The sequence below is a fragment of the Wolffia australiana genome, chromosome 5 (assembly GCF_029677425.1).
Source record: "Wolffia australiana isolate 7733 chromosome 5, ASM2967742v1".
NCBI lineage: Eukaryota > Viridiplantae > Streptophyta > Magnoliopsida > Alismatales > Araceae > Wolffia > Wolffia australiana.
In genome coordinates this window covers 571,297-588,156 of record NC_135839.1, presented here as the reverse complement: position 1 = coordinate 588,156, position 16,860 = coordinate 571,297, and the positions used below count along the sequence as shown (strand labels likewise).

General features: G+C 37.7%; 2 protein-coding genes across 2 annotated transcripts; both read left to right on the top strand.

Moving 5' to 3' along the window:
* The first annotated feature begins 977 nt into the window (after positions 1–977).
* On the top strand, positions 978–3,747 carry LOC144703548 (uncharacterized protein At4g18257-like). Its single transcript, XM_078575734.1, has 3 exons — positions 978–1,296; positions 2,348–2,635; positions 3,419–3,747. The coding sequence occupies exons 1-3, from the start codon at positions 1,010–1,012 to the stop codon at positions 3,576–3,578; spliced, it is 735 nt and encodes a 244-aa protein (XP_078431860.1). The 5' UTR covers positions 978–1,009; the 3' UTR covers positions 3,579–3,747.
* Positions 3,748–10,044: 6,297 nt separating this feature from the next.
* On the top strand, positions 10,045–13,305 carry UREG (urease accessory protein G). Its single transcript, XM_078575792.1, has 6 exons — positions 10,045–10,390; positions 10,521–10,581; positions 11,829–12,030; positions 12,448–12,569; positions 12,649–12,753; positions 13,065–13,305. The coding sequence occupies exons 1-6, from the start codon at positions 10,134–10,136 to the stop codon at positions 13,149–13,151; spliced, it is 834 nt and encodes a 277-aa protein (XP_078431918.1). The 5' UTR covers positions 10,045–10,133; the 3' UTR covers positions 13,152–13,305.
* The last annotated feature ends 3,555 nt before the right edge of the window (positions 13,306–16,860 follow it).

The following is a 16,860-nucleotide window of genomic DNA, read 5'->3' as shown; positions in this document are numbered from 1 at the left end:
TCATCAATCATCCATCAAGCATCATCTATCATCCATCATCCATAATTTGTTGTCCATCATCTGTCATCTATCATCAGCCATTAATCACCTATTACCCCCATCATCCATCATCAATTATCATCACCCATCATCCAATTATCTGTCATCCATCATCATCCATCAACCCATCATTCAATCATTCATCATCCCTCACCCCATCACTCAATCTTCCACCATCCATCATTCATCACCCCATCATTCATCAACCCATCATTCAATCATTCATCATCCATCACCCCATCACTCAATCTTCCACCATCCATCATTCATCACCCCATCATTCAATCATCCATTGCCCAATTATCTGTCATCCATCATTCACCATCATCCATCACCGCATCATGAAATCGTCCATCATCCATCATCCATCACCCCATCATTCAATCATCCATCACCCCATCATGAAATCATCCACCATCCATCATCCATCATCCATCATCCATCATCCATCATCCATCATCCATCAACCCATGATTCAATCATCCATCATCCATCATCCATCACCCCATCACTCAATCTTCCACCATCCATCATCCCATCATTCAATCGTCCACCATCCATCATTCATCACCCCATCATTCAATCATCCATTGCCCAATTATCTGTCATCCGTCATTCACCATCATCCATCACCCGATCATTCAATCGTCCACCATCCATCATCCATCACCCCATCATGAAAATCATCCATCACCCTATCACCCCATCATGCAATCATCCATCATTTAATTATCCATCACCCTATCACCCCATCACCCCATCATTCAATCGTCCACCATTCATCATCCATTACCCCATCATGCAATCATCCATCATTTAATTATCCATCACCCCATCATACAATTATCCATCATCATCCATTATCCATTATCCATTATCCATCATCCGTCATCCGTCCCAAACAATAACTATAAATACCTCGCTAGCTTTTCTCTCCTTGTAGTCAGATCAGCAAGGCAGAGAGGAAGAAATGGCGGGGGAGTGGGCGGAGAGGAAGGAGAAGAGGGCGGGGGCGATGGCGGAGTCGCTGGGATGGTTGACGGAGTCGACGATCATGCCGAAGAAGCACCGCGCGATCGAGGGAGTGGGCGCCTCCTCCATTCTCGAGCTCAAGGCCCAGCTCTACCGCGCGCAGGAAGAAGCTCGCCGGGACAAGCAGGGCGGCGATGCCGTAGAACATCTCCGAGCCAAGAGGAAGACCCCCGTTCCAGATGTTTTCTCCCGGAAGAACTCCGGCGTCGATTCCCGCGCCCATCGGTGTGTTCTCGATGATTGCTTTTTTCTAAAAAACTTTTTTTTTAAGGTTTTGATCGATTGATTGGGATTACCGTTTTTCTCAATTTTTAAGTTTGAAATTTTAATTTTTTTCGTGTTATTGGCCGGCGAATTCGTCGATTTTGCCTTGAAATTGAAGAAATGGTGATGCTGAATTGGATTCGCCAAAACCCTAGGACCCGTCGTTCGTAACTTTTTATTCTGTCTGCGTGAAAATTATTGATAATTCCTGGAGGAACATTCACCTGCGAAACTTCCTAGTCCTAAGAACTTTCTATCTCCGTGAATTTATGGACCGGAAATTCATTGATCTTGCTGTGAAATTGAAATAATGTTGATGGGAAACTGGATATTCCAAAACCCTAGGATCCGCTATTTTAATGTTTGCATGTATATTCTAGATGATTCTTTAAGCAATATTCCCCTGCGTAACTTCCTATCCATGGATTTGCCTCCCGTTATGCCATGAGTTCATTTCGTCCTTAATCTCTTCCGAGAATTTCGGATCTTATCTGTTCATGGGTTGATTTTCGAATCGGAAGAAGTCATCATCAAGTATCTGAGCCGGATTATAGAGCCCTCGGTGATACATATCTGACGTTCTTTTCTTTTCATAAAGAATACAAAGTTTTCTGCACACCTAACCGTCACCTACATATCCTGTCGATCATTATTCTCATCCCATTACTTTCTAAAAAATAAAAAAAGTTACAAAAAACTGAATTCTTCATCATTTTTGTTGTTCGTTTTCTAGTAATTATTATTATTTATAAAACCATAACAGTTGAAAACGGAGAAGATGTATTATATTTCCTGAAGGAAATCAAAGATCGTCCTCCTATAGATTGGGAGACAATGATTCGGAGGATACTTTTCCTCCAATTGTAAAGAAAATCCTTTGAAAACTAAATTATTTTTATTTATTTTTTGACGAAAATGAATTGTATCTGATCTTTCGACTATAGTTCCCAGTAAAAAAACTGTCCCAGAAGATTAATCTGTTTCTGTTCTTGCGCCGCCGTGTACGACCCAGGGACAAACTCGAGCTGAAGGCGGTCCAGGATGGATCAGTGAGCTACGCAGCACTGGAAAAGAAGGCAGAACTCTACGAGAAGCTCTCCAGAGGCGAGATCCCTGATGAGGACGAGATCTATTGCGTTGATTTCTTCCATAAAAGCTGTGTTCAATTGGACACGGAGACCGAAGACGACAATCGGGTGAAAAAAGAAGAAGAAGAAGAAGAGGAGGAAGATGCAAAGATGATTGGGCCTGGTCGCGCTGGCTTGACCATGGACAGAGACGAGCACAAGAGATTTGTCAGGTGAGTTGGATACTTAATCGATTTCCATGGATCTGAATCTGGTCATAGATTCAAGGGATCGTGCAGGAATCTTTTGGCGAGTTGGATAAGAACTTGATTGCCAAGGCTGATAGCTTCTGGATATGAATGTGAACGTGGATTCTGGAGAGAGAGTATGATCTGAGTGTGGTTATGGATTATGGTGATTGTGCAGGATCTGGATGTTGACATGGATTATGGAAATGAATTAGGATCTGAGTGTAGTTGTGGATAATGAATATGTTGCAGGATCTGCATGCGGATGTAGATTATGAATATGGAGCAGGATCTGAGTGTGGACATGGATTATGAATATGGAGCTAGATTGGAATGTGGACATGTATTATGAATGTGGAGCTGGATCTGAATTTGGAGTAGGGTATGAATATGAACATAGATGATGAACAAGGAGCACGATCTGAATTTGGGCATGATATCAATATGGGGAAGGATCTAAAATTTAGACCTCATATGAATGCAGATGGGAATTCTGGAAATGAAGTAGGATCTGAATTTCGACATGAAGTATGGAGATGGAGCAATGTGGACCTAGATTATGGATATGGAGAATGGATCTGAATGTGGATATGGGGCTGGATATAGATATGGACTTGGAATTTGAATTCGGAGTATTCTCGAATTCAGACATTGATTGGAAGAACGAAGTAGGATATAAATGTGGAAACTTATGGAGACCAAGCAAGATCTATTTATGGGCATGGATTATGATTATGGTAGGATCTGAATGTGTTCATGAATTTGCAGGGAGGTTCACGAGGAGGCGAGCGAGGCGAGAGAGAAGGCAACGGAACTCAAGATCCGCCGACAGGAGCAGGAGGCTGCTCGCCGTGACCGGCTCCGCCAAGCCTACCTCAAGAAGCGGCTTGAGAAGGTGAAGGCTGCCTCCCAGGTGGGACCCACGTAAGAAATTCACAAAAAAACCCTTTACATGATTTCGATTTCAGTGTGATAATTCTTTCACGTGGTACCCCAAATGAAGTTGAAGCTCCCATATTCAACAAGAAAAGCTTCATTGTCGAGTTTTGTAAACCAGCTTAAAAATTGTAAATTTTTCAAAAAAAATTATTGAGCTTTGTGGACTCCAAATGACGTCAAGGCAGGATTATTTAAAATTTCGACCTCAAACATCATACGGATGAATGCAGATTTTTAGACTGATCCCAGAAATGAATTAACGACTTACATTGCTTAGATTTTAGTGTGGCAGTTCTTTTTAGTGGTATTCTGCAAGATAGACCGACTTGTCCAGTTAGATAACTTTTCATTTCACTATATAAACACGTTTGTAGGTTTTGTTCTTAATAGGTGGAAACACTTTCCCAGTTGGGTTGGTTGACCCACAGATTTGTTAGATTGAAATTTACATTCTTTTATTTTATAAAAAGTTTAAATAAAAAATTAAAAATATGAAAAATAAAATAAAAAATATTTTTATGTTTTAGATTCTTGTAGAATTCACTACGGAAGTTCAGCTCTGATGACAATTATGATAACTTGAATGTATGGATAAAGTAAATCACAATGGCCCTAAAGTTTAAGGATGCTTTATCCAAGTGGCAGTCGTGCACGATAAACATGAACAAACCGTTGCATTTTTAAAAAGTTTATAGGTCATTTCTATGGAGTCCTTGTGGAGTCAACTATAAAGGTGTCTTTATCTTTCATTTTTGTGAATCCTTTTTCAGGTCTGGTACTAATTGAAAATTTCAAGTCAATAACAGTTGTTTTTTTTGTTTCTTCGAAAATACATTTTTTTTGGGGGGCACATGAAGGGCAGCCTGAGACGGTTCCATAGGAACATTCACAGAAAACTTATAACCGTTCTAATTTTATCTCCATTTGTAAATCTGTTTGTTGAGCTTTCACTGAAAGTTTTCAAGGTAATCTTATCGATGAAATGGAGTTACGATGTAGATCTCCTAGAGGCCCTTCAAAAGCTACTGTTTTGAAATGGGCATATAATTGGGATCAATAGGAGGTTCTGATGCAATGGGAAAATGAAAATTAGATTTATCTCAAATATTTTCCCGAATCTGTTATTTCCTTCCTATATTTTTTCCCACTGGTTTAAGGTTCTAATAGCTTTAGGTTTTTCCCACTCATATTACCTTTATTATTCTACATATTATTTACACTTCTGAAACTGTCATTGAGTTTTCTCATTATTGTCATTTGAATGAGGTTCATGATGTCAAATTCATGAAAAAACCTACTTTTTCCTCATTTTGTAAAGGTAAATATACCAAGTAATAAAGGTAAAATACACTAAATTAGTTTTCAGGAGCCTCGAGAATTCAATAAATTTTGGCTTGACACCTTTTGTCAGCATCCTCGGGGAGGGTATAACTGCTCAAGTATTGCAAATCTAGTATTGCACTTGGGTGTTGTTGCTTAGAAAGATGATATGGTACTATACATCTCAAGAGAAGACCAAGGAAGGAACAGTTATAGTTCAGGGACGCGGAGGGGACGGTTTTTCATTCCCATGGGACAAACAAATCGTCCCGTCCAAGGGTTTGGACAAAATTGGGGACAAAAATTCATCCCGGGGACCACCAGACGAGACAGTTTTTGTCCCATGGGACGAAAATACCGTCCGTCTGGAGGTCTCGGACAATGGACGGAAGAATGTGGATGAAAAACCGCCGTATTCACATCTGACGGTTGAGATGTAGCCACATGGCCTCGCTAAGACAATTTTCATCAAAGTCCCTGTATGTTTTCGTGCGTGCAAACTGACGCCATTCAGAACTAATTGTACATATGTCCATTTAGATTCTCTCTCCTCCAAATTTCCCAAAAGAACTTAGAAAAATCTATATTAATATATTAAAAAAATATCAAATAATTTTTTTTCATCCGGGATGAGAGACGGGACGTTTTTTTATGGACGGGACAAAATTTGTCCCCAGAGAACTGGACAGGACAGTTTTTGTACCGTCGGATGAAAATTAGTCCCCTCCTTCGTCCCTACACTGAATCCGGGCATCAGACGAGACAAAATTCATCCCATCCCGTCCATCATCCACGTCTGGGATGATCAGGAACGATAGGAACATTCAAATGTGAGCCTAATTAAGGAGGTGATAGTCAACATGGGGCACAGTGGGGGTCAACCATGGGCTGACCCAAAATCTACTGCATAAAAGAGATAGAAGAGCATCATGTGGATTGGCACATGACGACCTAGTAATAAAAGGGCTAAATCAGGCCCATTAAGGGAAATGGAAATAATAGCCTATTAGTGAATAAGGGCCGGAGGGAAAAATGATATAAGGAGAAGGGGGGGCATTTTGAAAGGGGCGTCTTCAAGGTGGATCAAGAATTGGTTGGAAGTCTCTCCCTCTAGGCTTCGGGTTGCATTCGACCAGCCTAAGATCTTGAGCTTCATTGGAGGTGGATTCTGTCAGGATCGCTATACAATTGATCCGGCTCGGGCTTGAATCCCCGCCAAGCCAGTCGAGGTGTGTTCTGTTCTTTGATTGATATATTTTCTAGGAAATATTGTATCAAAAGATCCCAAGTCTATGTGGGACATTTTAATGTCAGTCTTTGATGAACTGGGTTAGTCCCAAAAACTTCGAGTAGTATACTAACAATGATTGTAAATATAAATCCGCCGGGCACATCACCTGCTTGTCGACATGGAAGGCAGGGGGTGGGCTCGAGGTCCCTATTTAGGATGGTGAAAATGCGCATGACCCCCTTTTTATAGGGTCTGCTTCAACGGTCCCTTGGATGGTTTGTCATGGCCTGCCTATTGTGCTGGTTGGTAGGGTATAATCTCGCTCAAGCTGGTAATAATTATTTTTTTCTTTGTCTTGAAAAATCTCAGTAGACAATTGCACTTTACCTTGTACAAACCCTTAATTATGTGTTCCGAAATTTTATAAGAAAGAGAGAAAATTCAAAAGTTTCAATAAGTAAGCTTTCCAAGTTTAATTACCAAAATCTGAGGTATGGGTAAATTTAGTGCATGGAGATGAATTCCTTCCAGTTTTTTATTTCTTCCATTCTGGATTTCAATAACATGTGATTGTCTATCATTAGTGCTTCTTCGAGTGGCTGTGGGATTGCTGGAAGCCGCTCCACACAAACTAGGGTTTTAGAAGTTGAAAATATCACTTCTCTTAAAACTCAACCTCATCTTTATGGGGTTACAAAATGAGCCTAGTGTAAACAGTATAATTTACTTGTTACCAGGTTCACTGATTGATCACCTCCTCAAGGTGGTGAACAGATGCTTTCTGATTCCCAGCATGCTTAGTAGCCTGTCAAAGAATTTACTCGTCAATCCCTTGGTGAAAAAGTCAACAATTGGGTTTGCTGACTTGGTGTGTGTGATCATAACGCACCCCATGGTTAATCTTCTCCCTGATTGAGTAATGTTCAGCTTAATATGCTTTGTTCTGTCATTTAGAATGATATTAATCATCACTTTATTGTTACAATATATAACTGTGTGGCTCTCCTGTTCTAGTCCTAGCTCTGTAAGATAGTGGACATTGTCTCAATATATATCCATAGTGTCTCTCTAATGCCCCTTTTGAAAGCCTTATATTCCACCTCTGATGTGGGATAAGATAGTGGGCTTCTTGCAAATGTTGAATTTATACCGAATTATAGTAATAAGACATTCCTTGAGGGTGTCCCCAAAAAATGACAAACTAAAGAATGTATATGATATAACTAACTTAATGTAAGTAGAGGATTCAAAATATCCAATCAAAGTTTCACACCAAAGGATTCATAAGGTCAACAGCCACTCTGGGCAAATCAACAATTGTCATGAACTAAAAATTATGTCAAATTAATGTGTCACAAGGTATCTTATAGAGGGAGGCAACAGCTTGGTTGTTCTAATGTTGAATGGCCTTGATTGATGCTGATCTCCAGCTCCAGGGACAGGAATGAATGAGAAGAGGAGAAGGTATGGGAAACATAAATAATGGGTGTGAAATAATCTGTTGGTGAGAGAAGATGTTTATGTGTAGCACTAGAAGGTTAGAAGTGAATTGTTGAAAGTGAACTCACAAGATGAATGGGGTAAGGTGTGCGAAGGGATGAAGGTATGGATAAGGGAGAAGATGGGAAGCTAGATGGAGATTATGGGGTTGAGAAAAGGGAGAGTGGCCAATGATGTCAATGATTAGATGTTAAGAAGATGATGGAAGATAAGGTATGGAAGAAGGGGGGAGGAACCCAAGAGAATTTGATCGATGTTGAAGACAAGATGCCACAATAGTTATTTTTGTTGCCGGCAAGAGAATCACTCTTTTCCAACAAACAAACTTCACAATAATCTCAAGAAAAAGTGTTCTTAAAGACATGCTTAGATCCCTTTTAAAGGAAAATAAAATATGCAATTACAAAGCAAATAGAATTGTGAACTGTTTAAGAGAAAATAGTAGAGAGAAGAGATGGGATTGGTGGTTTACGTTAAAGAAAATTGTGGGAGAAAGGTAAGAGAGATAGGTTGTGAGAAAAGCCAAATGTGGGAATTATAGATAGGAGAGAGAGAAGGATAATTAGTGAGGGAAGAGAGTGGTAGAATATTCCATAATGGCGGATGGTTAAGAGGACAGACGAGCGGATAGAAAGAGAGAGAAAAGGTGGAGGAGAAAAGTTAAAGAAAGTGACCAAGTGAGGAGAGAGAAAAGAGAATGTGAAAGGTCAGAGAAAAGAGAATTCAATGGAAAGAGAGAGAGAGATAAAGGGAGAGAAAGTGAGAGGGGGAAATGCTTTACATTTACCATCAGCCACAACATTGGATAATAAAATTTGGATTGCTCCTACTCTAGCAGATAAGATTTCCTCCTTGAAATCAGCATCAGTCTAATGTAGACCTTGAATCTATTTATGATCCTTCCCGATTGGCATCTGTATAGATTTTGTCATCTACTCTCCTTTGACGAATATACTGTATCCCATGACCTGCAGACCCCTTCAAATATATTAATACCTTCAGGGGACTGTCCATAAACCTACTTAACGTTCCAGCTGCCAATGTATTATCAGGTCTTGTACGATTGTAAGTATATAAGCCTCAAAATCAGCCTTTGGTATTGACCTTTCTTCAAAATGGTCAAACTTCGTTGTAGGATCCAGGGAACAGTGATCAGATTTGTGGATAGAGATATCCTGGAGAAAATTCAAGTTAAAGAAAGTAAATTTGAAAATATAATGAAAATTAAAGTGCTCAGTTAAGAAATAGCTGTACGAATTGAAATATCTTTCTTGATACATGTTAGAATACAATAATTTTAACTAAATATAAATAAACAATCATTTACCATTTAATTTTTTGTAACATTAAAAACAAGCCTGGAATAAAATTATTACAACTTCAGAGAAATCGAATTCAATCAATATTTGATCAGATATCATATATGACCAGAGTCAATTTCTAAACGTAACTCAACTCTGGCCTAAAGTCAATGTCCCAACAGAATCAAAATCTGATCAAGAATCAATTCTGATATGAATTGATTTGTTTTCAGAAATTGACTTTGATGGGAGATGATTTTTAGATTGAAGCCGACTCTGACGAGCAATGATGTCTGATCAGAACAGAATGTGAAGAAGACTCAACTGTGACGAAGAATTGATTCTGGTCGGAGGTGATTTTATTTCTGAAATGGACTTTGACCATGGTCAATTTATGAACACAAATAAACTCATTTAAAGTTGATTTTCATGAGAACCAACTTTGGACCAGAGCATATGTCTGATCAGGTTTGTTTCTAATGAACAATTGGCTCTCAGAAATTGGGCAAGGGGAGGGATAGAATAACATGTTGAGGAAAATAACTTTGATGGTTATCATCAATAGTTCCTGTACCAAAAGATATCTGATATCGCCATCTGTTATCAGGTGGATATCCACATTTCAATATCTGCACCAATATTCATCCGGGTGTCGACTAGACATGGCTGTTCTGTTCTGTTCGTTTGAAACCAACAAAAAATTCGCACAAAAGAACGGCACAGTGCCTTGTTCTTTGTTCTGTTCTTTTTTTGTGCAAAAACGAACAAAATTCACACAATCGAACAAAATTATAACAAAATTCATACAAAGCGAACAATAGAACCGCACAATTCGCTCAAAAGGAACCAAACAACCATGTCTAGTGTCGACATCTGGACCGGGTGAATCCTGCCTTGGTACTATCATTTCTTCACCTACCTGGCTTGTTTTCATCACCCCCCTCCATCTCTCAACTCCATCTGTAGAAGATTACACTCATACCCAAATGGGTTTTTTTTCTAAGTCCTACACGAATAAAATATTAAAAAAAACAAAAGTTCCAACATCAGTCTTACGTTCTCCATGTGACAAACACAGTCTGGCTTTCATATAGATACAGATTCCTGATCTCTGAGAATCTCAACTCCAGAATCCAGACCCAGTTTACAAAAGCAGGCTCTTCCCTCACCACCAGCAAAGCTAGAGCTTGAGATGGCCTCCCATGGCGATGATCATCACCACCATGATCACCCACACCATGATCATCACCATCACGATCATTCTGAGCTTGGAACTTCGTGGGTTGGAGCTGATGGGCGAGTATATCACAGCCATGATGGGCTGGCCCCTCATTCCCACGAACCCATCTACTCGCCGGGCTTCTTCAGCAAGCGAGCCCCTCCTCTGCCGGCCAGAGACTTCACCGAGCGAGCCTTCACCGTGGGAATCGGTGGCCCAGTTGGCACTGGGTCAGACCCATCTCCAAATTCATCCCAATTCATCCTTGTAATTGTAGATTATCGCCGATTTAGACCCTTTCAGATGGGTTTTCTCGCATGATTTGATGATGATGTTTTGTGTTTGACATGATGTTTTTAGGAAAACGGCGCTGATGCTGGCGCTCTGCCAGTTCTTGAGGGATAAGTACAGCCTCGCCGCTGTGAGTGAACTCCTCTGAAGCTTGATTTTTTATTTCGCACCGATTTGAAAGATTTGATAAAAACTTCAGTTAATTCAAAGTTCTTTCTAAAAATATCATGAACCATTGTTGTGGGTTGAGCCCCTTTTTCAAGAAAATCTTGAATTAACGGAGTATTTAAATATGTTTGAGGAATGATTGCAGGAATGCTTTGCTTTGATAATGCGGAATCCTTTATCCCACGATCGAGACCATTGGCAGAATCCCGTGAAACCATTTTGTAGAAATCCATTGATCTCTTCTTTTTAAAATCCAATTTTTAAGTAATCCATATCGCATCTGGTTCTATTTTAACAAAAGATTCCCCTTTTACGTGGAAAAAGCTTTATCTTACGGCATGGGAGAGGGCCTGTCTTTAGAGTTTGATTCTTCATCTCTGTCTGAGTATCAATCTTGAATTTCTCTATTGTTTTTTTTTAATATCCTTTTCCTGCTATTTCAGAGGGGAAATCTTGGTTGATTTTCTCCCACCTAGTTATATTTCTGTTGGTAGGTTCTATCTCTAGATTCTTCATCTCTGGCCTTCTTGACCTCTGACGGAGGTATCACAGTGACATGAAAACTTTGATATTCTCTATTCCTGTTTTAATGGCATGGCAGAAGGTCAAGCTTTAAAGTTTGATTATTCATCTCTGGCCTTCTTGCCCTCTGATCAAAGCATTGCAGAGATGTAAATGCTTTGATCTTCTCTATGATTGTTTCAATCGCATGGCATAACACGAGTCTTTAATGTTTGATTCTCCATCTCTAGTTTTCTTCACTACCGATCAAAGCATCACAAACATACAAAACTTTTTATCCTCTCTATTCTTGTTTTAATGTCATGGTGTAGTTTTTAAACTATCTTTAGATGCCAGTATACACAGAGCTGTTCGATTTTTCTCATTAATTTTAATTTTTCTGGATCAAATTATTTTCTCCCTTAAAACCATATTTCTGAAGACGGATGTCTTTCTCATCTTAAGAACAGAATAAACAGTTATGTTTGGTTATTTTACCAATTTATTTATGGTTTCAGACTTTTAAGACTCAAATAATTTGTCAACGTGGCCATGGAAGAGTATTACTTAATATACCAGTGATCTTCTCTTCCAGTTCTTCTGTCTTCATTCCCATCCCCTCTTCCTTCTGAAAATCTACTCTATTTAAATCTCTATGATCTTTTTTCTTATGATGTCGTGATGATTATGATGATAATGATGATGTAGGTGACAAATGACATTTTTACAAGAGAAGATGGGGAATTTTTGGTGAAGAATGGAGCACTGCCGGAGGAGAGAATCCGGGCTGTTGAAACTGGAGGCTGCCCACATGCCGCTATACGCGAGGACATTAGCATCAATTTGGGCCCATTGGAGGAGCTTTCTAATCTTTACAAGGCAGACATTCTTCTCTGTGAATCTGGTGGAGGTGTGTACTCTTCTTATCCTTGTGATTTTTGTATAATTTTTTTTCAAAGATTTATTTACCAAATAGAATAGGATACTTAGTAGAAACATTGTCCAGGATATACCCTTTCTTCATGACTGTGGTGTCGTTTTTTATGGTTCTTTCTTGCACCTGTCATCAAGTTGTAATCGTATATTTGGTTTCAAGATCCGGTTTTCTCTGTGTTTGATGCTCATTTTGTTGTGGGCTGGCCCCGAAAAAATTCGAAGACATTTTTCATCAACTTTTCCATTTTTGGGAAAACGATTACTTAATGGCCTTACTTTCTCTTAAGAAAAAGGAGGCTGCTCTTCTTCAATTGTACTGGTACCTCCCTTTTATATATGCAAGAACATGGTCCATGATCCTCATTGCTTTGTTTTCCTTGGATTCTCCCAGACAACTTGGCTGCAAACTTCAGCAGAGAACTAGCAGACTTCATCATATATATCATTGATGTATCGGGTGGCGATAAGATACCCCGAAAGGGCGGGCCGGGCATCACTCAGGCTGATCTTTTGGTAGATGAGGGTTTTTCAGCTTATTGTCATTTTTACTAAATTAAATGCTGCAATTTTTAAATGCAAAATATATTTTCAGGTGATCAACAAGACAGACCTTGCTGCTGCAGTGGGGGCAGATTTGGCGGTCATGGAGAGAGATGCGCTTCGGATGCGGGATGGAGGGCCATTTGTCTTTGCGCAGGTCAGCCAATGTCCTTATAATAGACCATCAGCTTTTAGATTTTTTTTAATATTCTTTTTTTTTTAATGATAATTTTTTTAAAAAATATTCGAAGGATCTCTTTCATGTACTCAAAAATGACTTAGGCGTTTATGCTAAGGAAAGCATTCGGAAGTTTGTTTTACCTCAATACATAAACATAAAGGAAAAACCATACTAGGCCAACTTTTCTGCATAACTAGTGGATTTAGCTTTCAATGGAAGCTTCAGCATCTCCTTAGTAAGGCTTAATTTTCCTATTATGTTGGGTTTCCGTACTGTTGTTATTTCAGGTCAAGCATGGAGTGGGGGTGGCTGAGATTGTTGATCACATCCTTCTTGCATGGGAGACAGCCACTGGGATGAAACGCCACTTATAGAAAATAAATACTTGTGGGAAATATTTGTCTAAGCTCAATCAGTTTTTTTACGGATTTCCAAATTCTGAAGAGCCAATAAGTCATGTAAAATACTTGACTCTTCTTCTTTAATACCTTTGCCCAATCACCTATAGCTTATGTTTGATTTTGTTGATATATTTTCTCATGTTTCCTAAGTTTTAAGGTTGTTGTAATAAACCCAGTCGTCACCTTCCTCTTCGGTATTCATCTACGTCTGAGTTGAGGTAAGGTCAGTTTCAGATTCAAGAGAACAGTTTCGTGAGGCTAGAGTCAGGTGTTTAGGGGCTGACATAAACTTCATTCTTTCTCTAGAAATTAAAGACTCTTAATTCTTCTGAATCTGCTATGAAGTTCCAATATCTGTGATACTGTATTTTCCCCTGATTCTTTTTATTATTTTCCATCTCAAAGACCCAATTAAAAAAAACTATGTTGTAAAATCCATCGAAAAGTTGGAAGATCTTCAGAGAAACTAGAAAGGAAAGAAGAGAGAAGAGTGAAACAAGATGCAGAAGAAGAAAAACCCAACATGCTGGAACAAACCAGGTGGGAATGAGGCCGGGGATGCCACCATGCCTTATATTCATGAGTTTTTCCCTATCACACATATCCCAAGAGGTGGTTAAGGTTTCCACCTTAACAGCTTTGACAGTGGCGGTTGGGTTTACTGCCTTAGAGTCTCTAATAAGATTTTTATTAGTCTATTAATCAGGGAAAATTAAAAATATTGAAATGAGATCAAACACAATACGATGAACACAAACTATAGGCTGAAGCTGACGTTATATGTTGCATGTTTTAGTCTATATTTTTAATATGATAAACACAAACTATAGGCTGAAGCGGACGTTCTACGTTGTGTTTTTGTCTATTTTTATCTGATGAAGACAAACTATAGGCTGAAGCTGACATTCTATGTTGTATCTTGTCGTCTATATTTTAATATGATGAATAGGAACTAAATGCTAAAGCTGACATCCTATGTTATATGTTTTCATCTATATTTTTAGTATGATGAACACAACAAGAGGCTGTAAGTATTGTAATAGGATGAACACAACTATTGTTATAAACTAGTTTAATTACATCTCTGTTTCATGATATCTAACTATGATATCAGTACAGTAGATTACTGAATGGATGGAATTTATATGCATGCCATTTGATTACATTGATTATCTCAGTTTAGGATTAGGATAAACTTTATATAATGTTTTTTAATGATGCTGAATAGAACAGTTGGTGCACCCTGACATCTATAGAAAGAGCACATGACATAGGGAAAAGAAAAATAAATCATCTTCACAAAAAGTATTTATAAATTATAAAAGGTCTTTTCTAGAATAATGATTATATATAATGATTTCGTTATTACACATAATGAAATCGTCTTCATATAAAATATATATTAATGATAAAATGCTGAGTCAGTATTTTTATGAAAAAATTAACATTTTGTGATTTATTAAATTGACCCTTTTTATGTCAGCTAACATATTTCCACGCCATCTTGATATCTGGATGGAGGGTTCAAGTTATATTTATGATGAAATATTTTTACTAGATAACCTCATAACCTTAAGAATTTTTTTTTAAATTTTTTATAAATACTTTATCTCTTATTTTACGATCATAATTAAATATATTCAATGTTTCAAATAAATTGAAGCCAAAAAAATGATCCCTTGAAGTCTGGAGAGTTAGGGTATTTTTTATATTGTGTAATTTTATGGAAAGTCACAATTTCTTGACCCTTTTATGTAAAAAATACATGTATTCATATAGAGATGAACTTAGTTATTGAATTAATTTTTTTATCACTGGAAGTGGATTAATATAATGCGATATCAGGCCCAACAGAGCAGTGCATTTAACAGTTATCTTAGTTAGGGCAGCCTATCCGACCTGCACTTTTCTGGTGTTAATACATATCCAAGTTCTATATTTTATCCCATAGATGTGATAATTTAGTCAACCTAGAGTTTGATTGTGTTGATACTATTGGGAAACTGACTCAATCCAAACTTGATTGCAAAGCGGATGACTGAATATAAAAGAATCTTAAACAAAAAATATTGATCACAGGACCTTTGCACAGATCAAATATATGATTGTTTTGGTTACTTGAATGGGCATAAGAGAACAGTTCAGATGAGTAGCCTCTAGATGTATCTGATGGCATCAAAAGTGTACTAATAAATATGTACTTTTAGGATATAGTTTACTATATTTATCAAGAATATGCATAACAATTATTACTAATTCATGTTGAAAATAAAATTAATGCTCCGTTTTTTTAATTGATCATAAATAATATGGTTTAATGGTTTATGAACAAACCCCACTTGATTCTCTTGAATCAAGTATTTTTTCCTCATGATTTCCTTGGAGTTTCATTGTACTACAGGACTTATGTAATTATAATATCAAGGATATATCAATGATGGAATAGAGAGGGAGCCAAATCACAATGAAGCCCACTATGGAGCAAGATTAATCTCGACCTCAAACAGAGCTTACGCCCAATCAGAGGGGCTATTTTTAAGGAGAAATTCAAATGGGGATTGCTGTTTCTTTCCAATAAATGGGGCAAAAAATTTACTGGATAGATTTCCAAAACATAGGGCACATATTCTAGGTTTCTCACATTTAGAATCTGTGATTCGATTTTATACCCCTTTTCTCCCATATTTTCAACATCCTTGAGTTTCTGTCCAAACTCTGTTTTAGAAGCCTTGAGTGCAGGAGCATTTCTTGGATCCACTCTTTTTGAGTGTCAGGTTGAGTGAAGAAGAGAGGCAGATCATCAGATTTGGGTGAGATTGAACAAGGGTGTATCCTTGGCCCAAACTAAAGTGACATAAGAGATTCATGCATTCTGGGAGGTTCCTGATTTCCACATCATGATAGCCAAGACCAAGGGCTTTCCAACTCTAGAAACAGTGTTCTAAATGCATCATACAACTCAAGTTATTACATTTTTACTGAACCTGATAACTGGATATCTGGCAAGCATTTTCTGGTGCCGCACACCATGTCTAGGATGCTCATGTGGGAAAACCCTGAACTTCAAAGTTTACCTTAAGCCATTTAAGTAATTATTCTGTGACTTCTTAATATTACTATATTAAAAATTTTCTGAAAAATATCTTTAAAATTATTCTTAATATAATATAGGTTTTCCTTCATTTGATTTGCTTGAAAAAGAAACTATTGCTTTCCACAGATTTGGCTTTTGTTTAGATCTATTAAAAATAAATATATAAGAATAATCATATGTAAAAATTCTAATTGATTTATGGTTCTCTATAATTGGACCCATACTGAAGTCTATACCTAGTAACAAAACATTATAAATTTGTTGTTTAATCTTGGAAATAACTATTAGTTATACCTTTTTTTGGCTTATCATTATTGACTTTACATTGTAAGATCTCCTTTTTTATCTGAAAACTCTACCACAATAAATTTGACTTGATTTTCTCACTATCTAATCACATTGGCATGATTACTAAAAAGTGGACGGCTCTCAAGAATGACTTAGATGGTTATTAAAAGTGGGATCCTTGTCGATTCATGCTTAAAAAGTTTCAAAGAAATCCTTAGTAATTTTTTTAAAAGCCTACAATATTGGAAAAAAGTTCGTGTAGTTCCCAAACATCCAGTATATTTACCAACATCTGAAACT